General features: G+C 43.6%; 1 protein-coding gene across 1 annotated transcript in view; it reads right to left on the bottom strand.

Moving 5' to 3' along the window:
* The window catches only part of LOC126354208 (transient receptor potential-gamma protein), an 847,751-nt gene that overhangs the window by 201,074 nt on the left and 625,620 nt on the right, over window positions 1–21,057 (bottom strand). Inside the window, exons 13-14 of the mRNA XM_050003666.1 lie at window positions 5,226–5,361; window positions 2,778–2,973 (exon numbers count right to left, since the gene is read on the bottom strand). Coding sequence (XP_049859623.1) covers window positions 2,778–2,973; window positions 5,226–5,361 — 332 coding nt within the window. The remainder of the gene's footprint in view (window positions 1–2,777; window positions 2,974–5,225; window positions 5,362–21,057) is intronic.

The following is a 21,057-nucleotide window of genomic DNA, read 5'->3' as shown; positions in this document are numbered from 1 at the left end:
GGAGGCTGGAAGCACAGGCACATGGCAGAGGCAGGGGAAGGGGAAGAGGACAGGGTCCTGAGGTAGGGGCACTGGGGCAGGAGTCGGCAGGCAGTGGGGTAGAGGGAGAGGGAAGGGGCAGAGGGCATGGGAAGGAGGCAGGGCGAAGGGCGGTGGGGCACAGGGCAGGGTGGGTGACAGGGTGCAGCTGGGGAAATGGGGCTAGGGCAATGGGGTAGGGAAGGGCTGAGGGAGCAGGGGCAGGGGACAGGGCAGGGGGAAGGGTGATATGTGCCTGACTTGGGTGCTGTTCATAAAGGAATCTTTGCTGTCCTTGCATTTAACTATTCACATTATGTACATTAATATCAAACTTCAAGCAGGGCAGAAAAGCGCCATTGTGGAACTACAGACGTGAAATGGAAATCAAAGTATAATTAAAATTACAGTGTGTGCTATATGACTCGGCCCTCACCTGCATTGTGATGTATTAGGGGAGGGACAGCCGTAATGGTGGCAATTCCGTTCCAAGAGGTAGTTGCAGTTCAACAGCTGAAGCCTACGCACAAGCAGTACTTCTAAGCTGCAGCTAGCGAGTCTACAAACGATTGCATTAACTGTTATGTTACTAAGACCAATAATCTACCAAGTCAATTGTCCGTGGGTAGGATACTCAATAAGCAAATCGGCACACGAACAACTGAGACATGCGCTTCTAATGGACGAAGCGTGCAGCTCAGCATGTGACGACAAACTGAGGTGGCCACTCACTATAAGGAAGCTGTGGCTCGCCCGGCAGTTAAAGTGGGAATGCACGAAGACCGAGTTATTCTGCGCGACCTCTGACTACTGGCTGACACTTGATTTGGCACCTCGGAAGCGACTTCCTCCAATCACAGAGTGCTCTCAGCATCATCCTCCAACTGTCCAGCATTGCTAATATTGTCGAGGGAGCACCAGTTCATTTCGGCATATCCACGATGACGCGCTTCCTCCCTCAGGTTATATGGCAATTGTTTATTTGGCGTCTACCACCTTGCTCCGGCCTTAGTATAGAATTATCTTACTCCACCATGTAGCCTATGTGCTACAGTGAAGCATTCCAGAGACTAAGTGCCACTACATTCGTTGACTTTTTGGATGCTACAACTGCAGCGCTTTTCCCATGCTACTAATTTACGTACAAACCTGTCTTGTTATTAAAGAGGTTCGCAAAGTAAAAACTCTCACAGAAGACACCTTGCAGCCTATTTCACAAGATGCATGCGGATTTGCACCCATGGCATCTCAGGGGCAAGCTCACCTATCTCAAGACATGTAACCGTACGAATATCCACCCACAAAACAGATTTATCAAGCGAAATAAGCCATTAATTAAATCCATTACCTACTTATTTAAGTAACTCTTTAACGGAAGAATGTGTGCCCCTATTAATTTGTTATCACGAACCGTATGAGACGAAAAATGTGTAAACTTGCTATGGAAAATAACGGATACAAGTGCTCCCCTGGCCTGCATGTGACGTGTTCAGGATGTGGCTGTTCAGTAACTTCTTCATTACAGACCTGCAGCAGCTACCAGGACTCGTACAGTAACTGCATGGATGGAGACTCCCAACGATAGTATCCAGATTCTGATTGTATTTTTGCAACAATATTTAGCCCCTGAGTGCACCACATGAGGAAACATGCACTCTTATGTTATTATCATTATCAATGCACAGTCATGTTCCTAACCTGTGCTACAGGTTCATGTCAACCACATATATCTATACTGATTTTATTTTCATTATTATCATTATATAATACTAATAATGTCTTTCGTTTATCTCTTAACTACTAATTGTTACTGCCAACTTCCCTGGTTATATTTACTTCAGTAGTAATACATAGCTCCATATGACAGTTTTTAATTGTCATAGCTACTAATTAAAGTGCCATAATTGGCCAATTACGCACAATGCATTTAATGTACAGAAAGCACGAATAAAACACAACTAAATAGTAGTATATAATGACAAAAGAAGGAAAAAGTAAACAGCAGCACACCTGAACAAAACATTTTTCCAACTTAGTGGGTATTGAGACACTATGATCTGCTTAAGAAACAAAATCATTCTTGCAGTAACCAAATGAGAGACGAAACACTTGTCGTTTTTGCCTTATTTCGAAGGTCCACGGTATTTGTGTACAGTTCTTCATCATAGCCTGGTGAAACTAATACGAACTTATCGAATTCCTCTGATCGAGTGCATGAAATGAGTAGGACCTTCTGTTGCTGTCATAATAGGCAAACATGTTATACGAGCGGAACTCTCAGGAAACTGTATTGCAGACCTTGCACATCGCTCTCCCTCGAATCATACCAATTGTCACAGTCCGAGACACTGATAACTCGAAGGAAAGGCGACCTTCAGTATGTATTCCCCAGACTGAAAATGACTAAACTGCACTTAGTACAACGCTGACGATCCACCGTCCCTGTGAACTGCCAGCGCTGTGAGAGCTGCCATCACGCCCACACTCCACTACTGCTCGAGAGACCAGCGTGCCGCGCACCGCACCACAAGTCTTACAGTGTCGGACCAGATCTACTGCAGACACCTAGCGAGGGCTATGCTGTGCGCTTTGTGTTCAGGCGTGTGCGTGCCACGTTCCACTGGCTAGCAGTGAGAAGCAGCTGTAGACTGGAGAAGAGAGGGGGAGGGGATAGAGAGAGAGAGAGAGAGAGAGAGGAAAGACAGAGAGAGAGAGAGAGAGGTGAGGCTCAAACATAGTGCGGGACTTACAGAACTTACGGAAATGAGCTGGTAGGAGTGGTTCATCATGGCGATGAGCAGGTTGAGCAGCACCACGATGTTGATGACGGAGTACGTGCCGAACATGAGCATCCCCCAAAAGCGCGTGAAGCTCTTGATGCCGGCCAGCTCGAAGTTGTCGAGGTCGACCAGGCCAAACACGGCCCAGAAAAGCGTTTGCGTCGTCTCGAACAGGCTGCGGGCACATCACAGCCAGGCTTACGAGTACAACTGAGCACGTTGTGCAGCCAATTTTGTATACGTAGATACTTCATCTGCTGTTAATGGTTAAAGTCACAGTGTAGAACTGACACCAAAGTACCACAGAGATTGTGCCCCATTCCCGTTAGGACTGTGGCCATGAAAAATAAAAGTCAGAGATTATGTTCACAAAACCACTGTATTCCAGACAGTCTCCCTCCCGCGTAAAATCGTTGTAGAAGTTTTGAAACAATCACTATAGTCTTTTTTGGAAATGCATTTAGTATTTCAGTGCAGTTTTTTTGGATGTCATTAATTATGTCTTAATAGTGTCCTTCTTTTGGGGAACAACCAGAAGTTAGCTGGTGCCAAATTCGGCGAATGCTGAGGGTGATCCAGGGCTTTGATCCATTATCTGGCTAAAAACAAGGGCACAATCTTCGCTTTGCGTGCTGGGTGCCGTCATGATAGAGCAACCAGGAGCACGTCTCCTCTCGATATTCGGGTCGAATTACACGAGCTCTTGCCCACGAACACTGGAGGCCTCAAAGAACTTGATGTGGCCTCACTGCACCACTGCGACGAGTGTGGCACATACTGTTGCCTTCGCGGCCAGGATGCCTGCTGCAGCAATGTCAACGCCTTCATTTTGAAGTTCTAAGGATCGTAACGCCACAGCTTGCCACGAGATAGCATTGCAATTATTAATTTCACACAAGCCGTCCTAACGGGACTGGGAAACACTATCTAGCGTTGTCACCATTTGACCACGTTGCCAGTCCTGTCAGGGTAAACCAGTAACAATCCCATTGTTTAAAGACTCCAACTCCCATGTATAAAACTTTTTAGTCGTTTTGATGCAACTCAATGTTTACTTTGTTATATCTCCTGAACTATAAGCTGTGCGATTATATAATTTCGCAGCCCATTCAGTGGTTTGCGTGGATACTGCCTGCAAAATATGTTACGCATTGTCCCAGTAGTAAAGAAATAACAAATTAAGACAACACGCCTGATGCCGGAGTTTTACTTACAAACAACGAAAATATGGCAAGCGATAGATTTTTTCCTTTCATTTATTTGAAGGAGGCATCAGCGAGAAAAAGTTTTGTAAAAGTTTTCGATTCTGTGTTAAGGCATCAGCGAGAAAAAGTTTTGTAAAAGTTTTCGATTCTGTGTTAAGTTTTTTCGAAGGCTCTGAATACTCTCATTCTCATACACTGGATGAATACAATCTGCGTAAATTGCGCGCTGTGAGCTATGCCGCCCAAGATACATACACAGCTGCTAACTTAAGACTTATTGTGTTAAATCTTTAACATAGGATTATACCTCTTAATAAGCAGATTAAGACAGCATTTTAAATTTTAGAATTTGGTCAATAATTATATGAAATACTGAAAATCAAAATAGTTGTTGCTGCTGGAAGCCGTTAGGTTGGCAACCTGTAATAGTGACCAGGTGACCGTTTTGGACGTTTAGTAATATAGATAATGGGTGTGCACAGCGCCTAATGGCCAGTGAGTACTGTGTAGGACCACAAATATGACGGTGTGCGCGCCTGAGCCAATAATAACAGTGGCCCGAACAGACTGAAACGGGCGTTGTTGTCGGTCTACATGTCGCTAGCTGGTGGGACGGTTCAATGTCCGGGTAGAGGGGCGTTCAGATGCAACAGGCGACCATGTTGGAGTGTGAAGAAAACCACATATGTCGTCAGCGGTCTGATGAACTGTCTGGGTACCTACAAGAAAGGAGGATTCGCAAATTGTAAGCCAAGAACGTCATGGCTTCTGCTCTTGGCGTACGGACACAAGTGTAACGGTCAATGCAACAACCTGCGCCGCACTGCACGATCTGTCGAAATCTAGCAACAGGTGCCATCCTACGTGTAGGCTGTTGATGGCACCATGCATTGCCACTGGCGTCGTACCCGCAAGAGCTGCGCCACATCTGTAAGGCAGGAACTCCTCACTAATGGCGTTGCGCCTTTCGGAGCAAAGAATCTCGATGTAGCACGACTCCTGATTGCCATCACCTACAATTGCAACGGACCCGATTACAGGTGGGGACCGATGGCCTCAGTAGTTTGGTCCCATAGGACCTTACCACCAGTTACAGGTGATAAAGTTGCCATTGTTTAGGCCAGAAGCACCGGTGTTATCCACAGCGTTATGTTGAGCAGAACAGATCGGAAGAACGCACACACACACATATATATATATATGGGATATACGAGTTACTCACTTGGCGAACCGGCGCCAAACCACGCAGGCGTCGGGGTCCTTGGGGTCCATGGAACCTGGGGGAGGGGATGTGGCTGTTCCATTGGGGCAGCGCTGCTTCTCCATGTCAGCGTAGTACCACAGCAACTGGTTCAGCCCTGCAGCAGACACATCCATTACTAGCTACAATCCACAAACATATAGAGCCACTGGGCAGCGCTGTTTATCCCGGCCTGTGGAGTATCACAGCAGCTGCTTCTGTCTTGTGGCAGACAAATCTACCACTACCGACAACCGACAAAAATATGAAGGCGTGGGACAACACTGCTTCTCGATGTTGACCAGCTGGTTGAGCCCTGCAACAGACAGACCTACAACCTCTTAGCATAATATGCCCATGCCCACGTCCACATTATCAGTGCCTCGTGGGGATCTTTCCACCAGACCTTCACAGTCATCGTGGAAACCAGGAAGTAAAATCTTAGGTTTAGCCTGAACAGCGTCGAGCTAGACTTCTTCCCTAGTGATTCCAGTCTTGAATGTGTTCTGCAGTCACCAGTCAATCTCAGAAATTGTCACATACAACTCTGATGTTGTTAATAATCTCGAAAAGCGGTTTTTGCCCAACGTACTTGAAGAAATTGAATTCCTGAACTACTGAAATTTTATCCAAATGAAAGGAGTAGATACATAGAATTCGTTTCTGTTCGGTAGTTACTGGTTAGTAGCGTACCACTGCAGGGTTGGGCACAGATGAATATCATACCTCAGTGTCAAGTTAAGAAAGACTTCAGGAAACTCTACCCACACACCCAATGCAACTGAACTTGGTATCTTCAGGTCAACACAGGGAACCCTCTGCCCCCATCCCCCATGGAAACCGACGTCTTGGGCAATTGTGTGAGGTTCAGGATGCAACCTAATACTCTGTCACGTCTCTCAGTAAATTGCAGTTGGTTCTGGGACCAGACACAGGTCACACTCCCTGCTCTGATCTTGGCCAATAAGTATCCGGGAAACCGCTCCTCTCTCCCTGTTTCTTTTGTCTCTACATCAATAGTTAAACATTTAAATTGGCGGGTTTACGCCCCCCCCCCCGTCACCCTCCAATTCCACCGCACTCACTAGAGCAGTTGCGTGAGTTTCGTCGTTCGAGGTCTGTATACTGTAGCAAAAGGATCATTAGTTTCCTACTTAAAAAACGGTGGCAAATATAAACGTTATTTGCGCTGTGAGACACATATTCATTAAAGGGTGTGTCTGAATTCCTACAAATGAATTACAGTAGGTCATGGCATTCTGCAAAAAATAGCGATAATATAAACGTAATTTACGATATAAGACACACTGACTTTACGGTATGTGATTACATTGCTATAAATTAATGTCGTCTTGACATTTTCTGTAAGCCATCCCACCTCTCATTGTAATTTTCTATAACTTAACCGATTTTCTCCTACAACTCACGTTTCCATTGTAAGATATACATAAATATATGACTTTACATGTTTAAAAATTACCACAGCACATTATTTTAACAAAATGCTCTGATATCTAGCTTTAAACAACGTACGAAACGCATTATTTAACAATAAATACAATCCTGTCTGTACCTTCCGCAAACACACTAACATATAACCATACCCCTCTATTGCTAAGAATTGATAGAAGTGACACATACAGGTAGATAGAATTATTACTCCCTGACGTGGCATCGAAACAAGCACCTTCCGATACATAGTCGAGGACAGCTACCTGCGCTGCTGTGGCTGGGAACAGTTAATGGTAAAGTATCGGTCTGTTCTGTGCAGCAACACAGCAAGACAAGTGCAGACGTGCCCCATAGTGCAGTGTGAATATTGTGTGCGTTTCCATATCATCCGTTAGCATGTGTGTGTGATGAGAGAGCAACATGTAGGAGGCATCTTCTACTCTAGTCACGATTAGAAGCTGCAACTGAACGTACAGAACAGAGAAAGTACAGTGGAAACTCGATTAACCGTCATCTTCGGGACCGTGGTCGTGACGGTTCAGCGAGTAGACGGATAATAGAAACACTGTGTCCTCCAAAAATGACCTCAATCAATTATTTTATGTATAAACACATATCACTCTCACAGTAATATAATAATATTTCGTCATCTACAGAGCTAGTTGGCATATAAACTTGTACTACTGTAGTAGGTGTGGGCTTCGTATCTATCTTGGCCACAATAATGCGTTCACTATGCTGTTTGTAGTAGCTTAGCCGCATTCCTATTTTTTTTGTTCATTATTAAACCTACTCCTGCATTACCCCTATTTGATTTTGTGTTTATAACCCTGTAGTCACCTGACCAGAAGTCTTGTTCCTCCTGCCACCGAACTTCACTGATTCCCACTATACCTAACTTTAACCTATCCATTTCCCTTTTTAAATTTTCTAACCTACCTGCCCGATTAAGGGATCTGACATTCCACGCTCCGATCCGTAGAACACCAGTTTTCTTTCTCCTGATAACGACATCCTCTTGAGTAGTCCTCGCCCGGAGATCCGAATGGGGACTATTTTACCTCCGGAATATTTTACCCAAGAGGACGCCATCATCATTTAATCATACAGTAAAACTGCATGTCCTCGGGAAAAATTACGGCTGTAGTTTGCAATTGCTTTCAGCCGTTCGCAGTACCAGCACAGCAAGGCCGTTTTGGTTATTGTTACAAGGCCAGATCAGTCAATCATCCAGACTGTTTCACCTGCAACTACTGAAAATGCTGCTGCCCCTCTTCAGGAACCACACGTTGTGGTTGAACCTACGGTACGTCCTGTATCGCTGAGGCACGCAAGCCTCTCCACCAACGGCAAGGTGCATGGTTCATGGGGGGAGGGGTTGAATGTTAATAAGGTTTAATTGTGAAGCAGACGGGAAGTTTTCGGTTTTGAGGTATTAATATTTTCAAATTAAACATTAAATTTTTTTTGGTTTCAGCAGTAAGTCCAACTTGACGACATAAAACATCTTTGAATTCGAGTTACTGTGTCTGATGTTTTTGAAGAGGCATACTTGAGATTGCCTTGGCATTCCTTCTGGAGTCACTTCATCGGAGAATTAGTGAGGTCCATTTTCTATTGACAACATGTGGTGCATGAACACACTCCCTTTAACGTCGAATTTGCAATACACTTTACCTTGGTTCTCTACATGCAACTCAAAGTTATTATACTCAGTTAGAAGGGGCGCTTTCTGTGCATCACTGTTGTGCAAAAAATTTAACCAGTCACATATTTTCACAAGAACTTCACCTTTGTCAGTTCCAACCATCAAAGCGGAGTTAACATTCCAATGCAATCAAGCTTGTCTAACGAAGAGGAGACATAAGTTATTTCAAACTTTTTTTAAAAAATGTTTAAAGTCCTATCAAAAGCAATTTTTTGTAGCTTACTGGCATGAATGACACAGTGATTTTCTTGTTTTTCTTTTGGAAAATTCTCCATACGAAGTAAACGATCAAGATGATGATATTGTTTTGTCCAACCCAATTGTCGGCATGGATAAACATCGTTTCTTCTCCTAAACTGTTATTTTCTATATGATGATGAAAACGGCTACCTTTTGTTGTTCTGGCACTATCAGGAATAAGATATTTCATTTGTTTATTTGTGGTGTTGCACGTAACATCCAAAATACCAACTTCAAACAGCAATAAGAAAAAGAAGAAAAAAGATAGGACCTCTTGGTATGTACACTTGTGCCATGTCGGAACGGTAATGTAAAGAAGTTTTCGCGCCATTTGCAAAGTTTTCTCTAGTTTTATTTATGGTATCGTTATAATATATCGACTCCTTGTCTCTTCAGGAACGAAAGCCATTTGTGCACCAAATGTTAATTGCTTTCGGCACAAAGCACATAAATCTGTTCTGGGTTGAAAACTACGATATCAGAGCAAAATTCACTCCAAATCTCAGAAAATATCTTCGAATGTACAGTTTTTTGCAATACGTCATTTGTAAAAGACAATTTTTAAGTTTTCGAGGTTTTCGTTTGAGTCACTAGGAGGTTTTACATGTGTCTGGAATACTGCTCTGCTTTCGTCGGCCAATATAATAGCGTGCTGATCTAGGTAATTGTTCAGAAACTTTACCATAAATTCATTGTTTGAAAAACGTGATACAGTGTTTTTCAGTTTCTCCGTATTTCCATGCACTTCTACCATGAAGCCTGAGTGTTATACACTTTAGTATGACGTTTCACCCTTTTAATTCTGATCTGATGACCAAACATATAGGTGGTTTTCGAGACCATCCTACCTTTTGACATGTAAGTGGTTCGTGTACTTTCGCTTTTTGCCTTTTTTTCCTTCGATCTATATGTGAATGTAAATCTGAGGTCAGGCAGCGAAGCTGACCTAAAATCAATTGAGCTACTGTATTAACATTGCCATGGTAATGATTGATTTCAGCGCATTCATAACGTATTTGCAAAAAGTCAGTGGCAGGAAATAACTGACAACAATTTTCCTTACAATCACGGCCAGTTTCTAGAAAACTCACTACAAGGTTGTGATCGTTTTCAGCATGAAAGCATTCAACTAAATCAGTACAGTTATTAACTGTGACACGTTACTCCCACCATCATTCTCAGCAATTTCCTCATGAACATCATGACTTACTTCCATTTCAGCTGCAGCATTGTCAATGTTAACTAGACTGCAGAAGTTATTTACTGAAAGTTCATCCACATTTGGAATGTATTTTAGCAAAGAAGTTTCTGAAAGGTTAACTGATCATTCTTGTTCAGGTAGGTCTCCATCTTCGCTTGATTCGTCAGTGCTTAGACTTCTTTCCGAAAAATAATCTGCACACACGTTGTAGCCTTTATCACTATTAATACTATAATTATCGATACTATCTCATTTAATATAACTAAAACGTTATCTTTACTCACTTCTCTCACACACATCAGTCAATCACAGGTAGACATGTAAAATTTTGCAGTCACTTTTAATTTTAACTGTATTGTTGCGCTGATGGATATGCAGTTGTCTGAATTGTTACCAATATTCTTTTACTGAAGCTAGATACATTACGGTAAACGTTTAAAATAAATAACCACTCATAGTAGCTAACTCTTGAAAAGAAATGAGCAGAGCAAGAGTTTGAATATCAGCAATATTACTGACTTGTAAACTTACGAAAGAAAAGGAACGTGTAGTTGGAGCAGACACTATCGTGCCAGGTACCTTTCTTCTATTGAGAGAAACCAGTAATACACTCCTGGAAATTGAAATAAGAACACCGTGAATTCATTGTCCCAGGAAGGGGAAACTTTATTGACACATTCCTGGGGTCAGATATATCACATGATCACACTGACAGAACCACAGGCACATAGACACAGGCAACAGAGCATGCACAATGTCGGCACTAGTACAGTGTATATCCACCTTTCGCAGCAATGCAGCCTGCTATTCTCCCATGGAGACGATCGTAGAGATGCTGGATGTAGTCCTGTGGAACGGCTTGCCATGCCATTTCCACCTGGCGCCTCAGTTGGGCCAGCGTTCGTGCTGGACGTGCAGACCGCGTGAGACGACGCTTCATCCAGTCCCAAACATGCTCAATGGGGGACAGATCCGGAGATCTTGCTGGCCAGGGTAGTTGACTTACACCTTCTAGAGCACGTTGGGTGGCACGGGATACATGCGGATGTGCATTGTCCTGTTGGAACAACAAGTTCCCTTGCCGGTCTAGGAATGGTAGAACGATGGGTTCGATGACGGTTTGGATGTAACGTGCACTATTCAGTGTCCCCTCGACGATCACCAGAGGTGTACTGCCAGTGTAGGAGATCGCTCCTCACACCATGATGCCGGGTGTTGGCCCTGTGTGCCTCGGTCGTATGCAGTCCTGATTGTGGCGCTCACCTGCACGGCGCCAAACACGCATACGACCATCATTGGCACAAAGGCAGAAGCGACTCTCATCGCTGAAGACGACAAGTCTCCATTCGTCCCTCCATTCACGCCTGTCGCGACACCACTGGAGGCGGGCTGCACGATGTTGGGGCGTGAGCGGAAGACGGCCTAACGGTGTGCGGGACCGTAGCCCAGCTTCATGGAGACGGTTGCGAATGGTCCTCGCCGATACCCCAGGAGTAACAGTGTCCCTAATTTGCTGGGAAGTGGCGGTGCGGTCCCCTACGGCACTGCGTAGGATCCTACGGTCTTGGCGTGCATCTGTGCGTCGCTGCGGTCCGGTCCCAGGTCGACGGGCACGTGCACCTTCCGCCGACCACTGGCGACAACATCGATGTACTGTGGAGACCTCACGCCCCACATGTTGAGCAATTCGGCGGTACGTTCACCCGGCCTCCCGCATACCCACTATACGCCCTCGCTCAAAGTCCGTCAACTGCACATACGGTTCACGTCCACGCTGTCGCGGCATGCTACCAGTGTTAAAGACTGCGATGGAGCTCCGTATGCCACGGCAAACTGGCTGACACTGACGGCGGCGGTGCACAAATGCTGCGCAGCTAGCGCCATTCGACTACCAACACCACGGTTCCTGGTGTGTCCACTGTGCCGTGCGTGTGATTATTGTTTGTACAGCCCTCTCGCAGTGTCCGGAGCAAGTATGGTGGGTCTGACACACCGTTGTCAATGTGTTCTTTTTTCCATTTCCAGGAGTGTAGTTGCCTCATTTGAAGCTAGGATTCAGGAGATACTATTTTTGAAAATGATGCGCATTAGTCAAGAGTTTTAATGAAAAGGAACCTCTTGTCGGCCCGTGTTTTTTCTCCATAAGCGACGAGAGGTACCTTTTCCTAGGCTCGACTTTCTCTACTTTAACGACGCATTTGAGTGTTTCATGTATTAGAAATTGTTTTATTTTCAATTGTAGCTTGTGGAGGACAAAGTAAAGTTGATCTCAAAGAAGAAACTGCACCATACGTCCTAAATTATTTGCTGGATGTATTCCAATCTGTGTCTTCCTCTAGCCAGTTTACCCTCTACAGCACCATCTGGTACCGTGGAAATTATCTGCTGATGCCTCAACTTAACAGATGGCCTATCATTCTGACCCTTCTTCTTTTCAGTGGTTTCCTGATGTTTCTCTCCTCGCTGAATCTGCGGAGAACCTTATCCATGCACACAATTTTCAACATTCGTCTGTAGCACCACATCTCAAAGATGGCGGTTTTCTTCTGCTCTGGTTTTCCCACAGTCCACGTATCACTATCATACAATGGTGTTCTGCACACGCACATTCCCAGATGTTTCTCCCTATGTTTGATACCAGCAGACTTCTCTTTGCCAGGAATGCCTTTCTCGCTAGTGCCAGTCTGCCTTTCATGTCCTCTTCTCTCCTTCGGTCATCGGTATTTTGCTGTCTATCTAGCAGAATTCCTTCGTGATCAGCAACTGTAATGTTAAGTTCCTCGGTTTCTGCTACTTCTCATTGATCTTTCCTCGATTTACTATCAATCAATATTCTGTACTCGTTAGACCGTTCATTCCATTCAACACGTCCTGCAATTCTTCTTACCTTCACTGAGGATAGGAATGTTATCAGTGAATCTTATCACTGATATCCTTTCAGCCTGAATTTTAATCCCACTCTTGAACCTTTCTTTTATTCTTCTCATTATTTCTTCGAAGTATAGATTGAACGGTAGGGGCTACAGACCATATCCCTGTCTCACACCCCCTCTGCATTTAACAGTGGAATTACCTCTGAACTCTCAATATTACCGCGCTTCCTGTTAATTTCACCAAAGGTTGTTTTGACTTTTCTATCTGAATCCGTCTTTCCGACAATCATTTCTTTTCCGATTTCTTCACATTTTTCATGCAGCCGTTTTGTCTTAGCTTCCCTGCACTTCCTATTTATTACGTTCCTAACTCACTTGTATTTCTGAATTTCTGAATTTCCCTTAACATTTTCGTTCTTGCTTCTTTCGACGATCAGCTGAAGTATTTCATCTATTATCCGTGGTTTCTTCGCAGTTACCTTCCTTGTACGTGCGGTTTTCTTTCCAATTTCTGTGACTGCCCTCTCTAGAGATGTCCATTTATTATCAACATTAGTTCCTACGGAACTACTCATTATTGCAGTATCTATAACCTAAGAAAACTTCAGGCGTATCTCCTCATTCCTTAGCACTTCCGTATCCCAGATCTTTGCCCATTGATTCTTCCTGACTAATCTCTGAAACTTCAGCCTACTCTTCATCATTAATAAATTGTTGTCTCATTCAATGTCTGCTCGTGGGTACGCCTTGCAATCCAACATCTGATCTTGCCCATTGTAAATAGGATACCTAGCATCCCATACATCGGGAATATATCACAGGCGGTAGCAAATATTCTCAAAAATCACAAAGTAAAAGTTGGGTTTAATACATCAAATAAGCTACAAGAAAAACTAACACATAATATAGAGTGTAATCATGATCCTTACTCAGACTCTGAATGCCCTGTGTTCTGTCTAGGGCAAACAGACCGAAATTTCAACATCACGGACACAAAGGTCATTCAGACCTACGCACACAACAGGCGCACATCCACAATACTGGACGCCCATTTGGAAAAGTAGAGAAAAATGTCAAAGTACTCCATCGGCTAAATAAAGGGCATGAAATGGACTTATTAGAAGAATTGGAGATATACACAAATTAGAGAAAACAAGAAGACAAAATGATAACGAATAACTAGAAAGTGAATCGGCGAATTTCTTTAGATACTTTGACAGTAACTTAAAAAAGTAGTAACACACAGAAATAAACACCACAGTAAAAAAGATGTAAGCAAATCCATATTGTTAAGATAAATACCTTCTGCACAAAAGCATCTCTGTGGAGGACGTGTATGGAGGACGTGTAACATTATCTCTGTCAACTACATCCAAAAACATCTTTGTGACTGTTTTTTGTGAAAGTTATTCTCGATGTATACTGTTCACTGAAAGTTGTGAGTGATGTTTAACATGTATCAAACTCTGCACAAATGGATCATAAGAAAACCATAAGTTCCAAATTTCGCCACTAACTACATACAAAAATCGATAACAAACTAAAAAGTTGCGCGTTTTTTGTATATTACAGTAAAGTCAACAAACCCAGCAGAATCTCACACATCGAAAACATTACGAAATAATGGCATACCGGTAATGCAAAAAACTACACACTTGAAAATGGAAATGATTTTCCGGAACATAAATAAAAGAAAATCGTGACAGGTAGCAGAAAGTTATTCATAAACAAACCTAACTCTAATATCTGATTTCGGAATCTCTGCCTGCCCATGATCCCATATCTCCCGGCCATTTCCAAGTATACCTCCCTCTTTTGTGATTCTTGAACAGAGTATTAGCTATTACTAACTGATATTTGTTGCAGAACTCAATTAGTCTTTCTCCTCTCTCTCGTTTCTACTACCAAGCCCGTATTCTCCGTAAGCCTTTCTCCTACTTTCTCCCCTATAACCACATTCCAATCCTCCATGACTATTACATTTCCATCTCCCTTTACACACTGAATTATTCGTTCAGTATCCTTTATCTCTTCGTCGTCTGCTTGCGATGTCGGCGTGTATACATGAACTACTGCTGTCGGTGTTAGTCTCCTGTAGATTCTGATTCTGATGAGAACGAACTTATCACTGGATTGCACACAGTAGCTCACTCTGTGTCCTACCTTTGCGTTCACAATGTATCCTACACCCCTTATACCATTTTCTGCTGCTGTTGATATAACGCTATACTCGTTTGACCAAAAATCCTTGTCTTCCTCCTATTTCACTTCACTGATCCTCACTATATATAGATTACGCCTTGGTTTATGGATAATGCCTTTGATTAGTTACCAAAACTCCCTCATCCCCCGTTTCGAACCCGGCCAAGGCTTAGATTTTAAATAAAAGTCATCAGCAATGGCAGCCAAATATTTCACCCTCATTCAGCCAACGGCCTTGTCAAAGAGGGCGGAGGAGCAGACAGAGGTTCAGAGCGCTCTCTTATCCTTGGGGTGGGAAACTGCCCCTAAAGGCGAAGAATCAGCAATGAGCAACGGCATGGGGATGCAGAGGGCAGTGGAAACCACTGAATTATAGACACGTAATGTGTACCCACATAACATGTGGCCTAAGACTGAAAAAGTGTCATGATGACTCTCCATTGGCAAAAGACTCCGGAAAATTTCCCCCTTCGGATCTCCGGGAGAGGAGTGCCAAGTGGGAGGTGAACATGAGGAGAAGAAGACTGAATAGCCAACGAAAGGATAACGTCCTATGGGTCGGGGGGTGGAATCCCAGAAGTTTGAACGTTGTAGGAAAGCTGGAAAATGAGAAAAGGGAAATGGATGGCTCCATCTAGATATACTGGTGGATCAGTGAAGCGAAAGAGACACTAAACAACAAACAAAACAGTTTCCCTTCTGTTCTGCTGCTGGTTGAGTCGTGCCATATGACGGTTAGTTACTGACACGTGACCACAGGCGTTGCCGACACGTGACTTTGCAGGGGTTTCCCGTTTTAATGGTCACCGAGACAGTAGAGTTCTGGTCGCTGCCCCACAGACGAGGATTTCCTGAGCAGGGGGGAGGCCCCTGGCGTAGTGGTTCAGATCACGGAAGTGTGACCCAGCCAGCTGCCACGTAGATCTCGCGTGGACGGTTACATCAGGGACTCCATTTTGCAGTTTTTTGTATTTTTGTATTAAAGTTATTTTCAGTCCTATTTCCTTCCTATGCCTGTGGTGGTTATTGTTTACATTGTACGTTTGGCAATGTGTTGTGAGTGTACATACTACGATTATTCCATCGTTGCTGTTTACAAATAGACTATCCTATAGCGTTAGACTCTTCTAAGGGATCCTCATACTGACGTCACACACTAATAATGTAGTGATAATGTAGACTTTGCACGTATTTGTTGCAGTGTGTTATTTATTTAACTCGAGAAGTAGGCGCATTTTTAAAAATATCAGGCTGTGGTTGTTGTTTAACACGTAATAACTCTTAATTGTTCAGTATCGTATTTAGGTGTGTGTCTCTGTAATATCGAGGGAGAATTAACAAAATAGTAACGAACTGTAAATAGCAATAAAGGGATGTGGTCATACGTCAGTATGCATTGAGCCTTGAGCAGCCGCTGGTGAAGTATCAGTGCAGCGGTAGTGCAGCAGCAGTGCAGTAGCGAGTCGCATATTTAGCTTTCATATTTGTTTTCCGAGTGTTTGTGCACTTGCATATTTAATTACATAGAACCCTTGCGTATTCTCGTATTGGAGAGGAGTAATATTGGGTATTGATACCTGTAGAGTATAAATTCGCGGAGTCGTTAGTCAGTTATTTGTTTTCGACAGCCAGTGCTTTCTGTTTATTTCGTAGAGCCAGTTAGCAGCAGACAGAGGCCAGTGCAGTTTCATCTGTGCTTGCGGAGTGACGTGTGCGAGCAGCAGTAGCAGAAACTAGTCGTATATTCAGGTTTTCGTATTAGTTCTGCAGGTTTAATTCAAATTACTGTGTGGGTTTGTGTCATGGCGTGGTGAAATTTTTCGAATCTTTGCGTATTTTAGAATTAGAAAGAGATAGTATCAAATTTTAATAACGGTAGAGTGTAACATCGCGTAGGCGGTTGTCATTTGTGGATCGGGGTCCTTTGGTTTGGGTCCTTTGGTTTGGAGCCGAGTGGAGGGTCTCAACCAGAGGCTTCGTCTACTCTGTGACGGTCTTGGCTGCAAATTTCTAAACTTGCGCTATTGGGTGGGGAATTGTAGGACGCCTCAAGATAGGTCAGGGGTGTACTACACAAAGGAAGCGGCTACTCGAGTAGCAGAGTATTTGTGGCGTGCACGTGTTTTATTTTTATTTATTTATTTATTTTTAGGCTAGGCAGTAGTGCGAGGTGTCCTGATGAACACTGACCTGTCGACGTGCAGGCAGGGAAATCAGGACGCGATCAGTGTAAAGGCACTTCAGCTATCAAGATATTAGCAGTAAATTTTCAGAGTGTTCGGAATAAAGTTTCTGAATTTACTGCCCTCCAGGAAGCGTGTGACGCGCAAATTATTCTCGGGACTGAGACCTGGCTGAACCATGAGATAGGAAGGTCTAAAATATTTAGTGAGGGTTGGAACGTGTATCGGAAAGACAATTGCAGTTGACAAAATTATTGTGTCTACTGAGGTCAAAGTAGACTGTGATTGTGAAGTTATGTGGACAAGTTTAACAGGGCTATGAGAAATAAAGTTAATTTTTGGGTGTTATTACCGGCCACCAGGTTCCACCGTGACAGTTCTAGAATCATTCAAACGGAGTCTACACTCTATATCGCAGAAGTACCCGGATGATGCTATATTAGTCAGAGGCAACTTCAACCTACCTAGTATAGACTAGGATGTCTATGGATTAATTAGAGGTGGTACAGACAAGCCGTCGTATGAATTACTTTTGAACACATTATCCGAAAATTGTCTTGAGCAGCTAAATCGACAGCCAACGCGTAATGGAAATATTTTAGATCTGGTAGCCACGAACAGACCAGACCTCATCGACGGTGTCAGTGTTGAGACAGGGATTAGTGATCATGATGCTGTCATTACGACTATGGTTACGAAAGTTAAAAAGTCGGTCAAGGAGGCTAGGAGAGTATTCTTACTAGAAAGAGTAGGTAAGCAGTTGTTAGCATCCCACTTAGTAAATGAATCGACTTCATTTACTTCCGGTACGATGGACGTGAAAGAATTATGGGCAAACTTTAAACACATTGTAGATCACGCATTGGAGAAGTATGTGCCGAAAAAGTGGGTTACGGTCGGAAAAGACGCACCGTGGTTTAACAGCGCAATTCAGAGAATACTCAGGAAGCAAAGACAATTGCACTCGCGGCACAAGAAAGATCGGGAGAATGAGGACAGGCAAAAGTCAGTAGAGATTCGTGCTGCTGTAAAAACAGCGATGCGCGAAGCATACAACCACTACCACCGTCTTACCTTATCAAAATACATTGCTGCAAACCCATGGAAATTCTGGTCTTACGTTAGCTGGTCGCTCACTGATCAGTCTGGCCTGCCAACGGAAGACAGCAAAACGAAAGTTGAAATTTTAAATTTAGCATTTGAGAAATCTTTCACGCAGGAGGACCGTACAAACAGGCCGCCGTTTGACTCTCGTACAAATTCCCGTATGGAGGACATAGCGATAGACATCCATGGGGTTGCGAAGCAGCTGAATGGGTTAAAAATAAATAAATCGCCAGGTCCTGATGGGACTCCAATTCGGTTTTACAGAGAGCACTCTACTGTATTGGCTCCTTACTTAGCTTGCATTTATCGCAATCTCTTGCCCAACGTAAAGTCCCGAGCGACTGGAAAAAAGCGCAGGTGACGCCTGTATAAGAAGGGTAGAAGGACGGATCCTCAAAATTACAGACGAGTATCCTTCACATCGGTTTGTTGCAGGATTCTCGAACTTATTCTCAGTTCGAATATAATGAATTTCCTTGAGACAGGGAAGCTGCTGTCCATGCATCATCAGGGCTTTAGAAAGCATCGCTCCTGCGAAACGCACATGATATCTTGCGAACCACGGATGAAGGGTATCAGGCGGATGCCATATTCCTTGACTTCCGGAAAGCGTTTGACTCGTTGCCAACTGCAGACTCTTAACTAAGGTACGAGCATATGTGATTGGTTCCCAAATAAGATCGAAGACTTCTTAATTAATAGAACCCAGTACGTTGTCCTCGATGGTGCGTGTTCATCGGAGGTGAGGGTATCATTTGGAGTGCCCCAGGGAAGTGTGGTAGGTCTGCTGTTGTATTCTATCTACATAAATGATCTTTTGGATAGGATGGATAGCAATGTGCGGCTGTTTGCTAATGATGCTCTGGTTTACGGGAAGGTGTCGTCGTTGAGTGACTGTAGGAGGATACAAGATGACTTGGACAGCATTTGTGACTGGTGTAAAGAATGGCAGCTAACTCTAAAGTAGACAACTGTAAAGTGATGCAGATGAATAGGATAAAGAATCCCGTAATGTTTGAATACTCCATTACTAGTGTAGTGCTTCACACAGTCACGTCGATGAAATATTTGGGCGTAACACTGCAGGTCTTCGGTCCTGAGACTCGTTTGTTGCAGCTCTCCATGCTTTTCTATCCTGTGCAAGCTTCTTCATCTCCCAGTACGTACCGCAACCTACGTCTTTCTGAATCAGCTTAGTGTATTCATCTCTTGGTCTCCCTCTACGAATTTTACCCTCCACGCTGCCCTCCAATGCTAAATTGGTGATCCCTTGATGCCTCAGAACATGTCCTACCAACCGATCCCTTCTTCTAGTCAAGTTGTGCCACAAACTTCTCCCCAACCCTATTCAATACTTCCTCATTAGTTATGTGATCTACCCATCTAATCTTCAGCATTCTACTGTAGCACCACATTTCAAAAGCTTCTATTCTCTTCTTGTCCAAACTATTTATCGTCCATGTTTCACTTCCATACATGGCTACACTCCGTACAAATACTTTCAGAAATGACTTCCTGACACTGAAATCTATACTCGATGTTAACAAATTACTCTTCTTCAGAAATGCTTCCCTTGCCAATGCCAGTCCACATTTTATATCCTCTCTATTTCGACCATCATCAGTTATTTTGCTCCCAAAATAGCAAAATTCCTTTACTACTTTAAGTGTCTATTTTCCTAATCTAATTCCCTCAGCATCACCCGAATTCCAGTCAACCATGACTATTAAATTTTCACCTCCCTTCACAATCTGAATAATTTCTTTTATTTAATCATACATTTCTTTAATTTCTTCGTCATCTGCAGAGCTAGTTGGCATATAAACGTGTACTATTGTAGTAGGCGTGGCCTTCGTATCTATCTTGGCCACAATAATGCGTTGACTATGCTGTTTTTAGTAACTTAACCGCATTCTTATTTTCCTATTCATTATTAAACCTACTCCTGCATTACCCCTATTTGATTTTGTGTTTATAACCCTGTAGTCACCTGACCAGAAGTCTTGTTCCTCCTGCCACCGAACTTCACTAATTCCCACTATATCTAACTTTAACCTATCCATTTCCCTTTTTAAATTTTCTAACCTACCTGCCCGATTAAGGGATCTGAAATTGCACGCTCCGATCAGTAGAACGCCAGTTTTTTTTCTCCTGATAACGACGCCCTCTTGAGTAGTCCCCGCCCGGAGATCCGAATGGGGACTATTTTACCTCCGGAATATTTTACCCAAGAGGACGGCATCATCATTTAATCATACAGTAAAGCTGCATGCCCTCGGGAAAAATTACGGTTGTCGTTTCCCCTTGCTTTCAGCCGTTCGCAGTACCAAAACAGCAAGGCCGTTTTGGTTATTGTTACAAGGCCAGATCAGTGAATCATGCGGACTGTTGCCCTTGCAACTATTGAAAAGGCTGCTGCCCCTCTTCAGGAACCACACGTTTGTCTGGCCTCGCAACATATACCCCTCCGTTGTGGTTGCACCTACGGTACGTCCTGTATTGCTAAGGCACGCAAGCCTCCCCACCAAGGGCAAGGTCCATGGGTCATGGGGGAGGGGGGGTGGTGACCGCTTATAAAACACTAATACAACCTATTCTTGAGTACTGATCGAGCGTTTGGGATCCATATCAGGTCGGATTGAGGGAGGACATAGAAGCAATTCAGAGGCGGGCTGCTATATTTGTTACTGGTAGGTTTTATCATCATATGAGTGTTTCGGAAGTGGTTCAGGAACTCGGGTGGGAGTCTCTAGAGGAAAGGAGGCGTTCTTTTCGTGAATCGCTACTGAGGAAATTTAGAGAACCAGTATTTGAGGCTGACTGCAGTACAATTTTACTGCCGCCAACT

Source organism: Schistocerca gregaria, chromosome 3 (assembly GCF_023897955.1).
Source record: "Schistocerca gregaria isolate iqSchGreg1 chromosome 3, iqSchGreg1.2, whole genome shotgun sequence".
NCBI lineage: Eukaryota > Metazoa > Arthropoda > Insecta > Orthoptera > Acrididae > Schistocerca > Schistocerca gregaria.
This window is presented reverse-complemented; position numbering and strand designations above follow the sequence as displayed.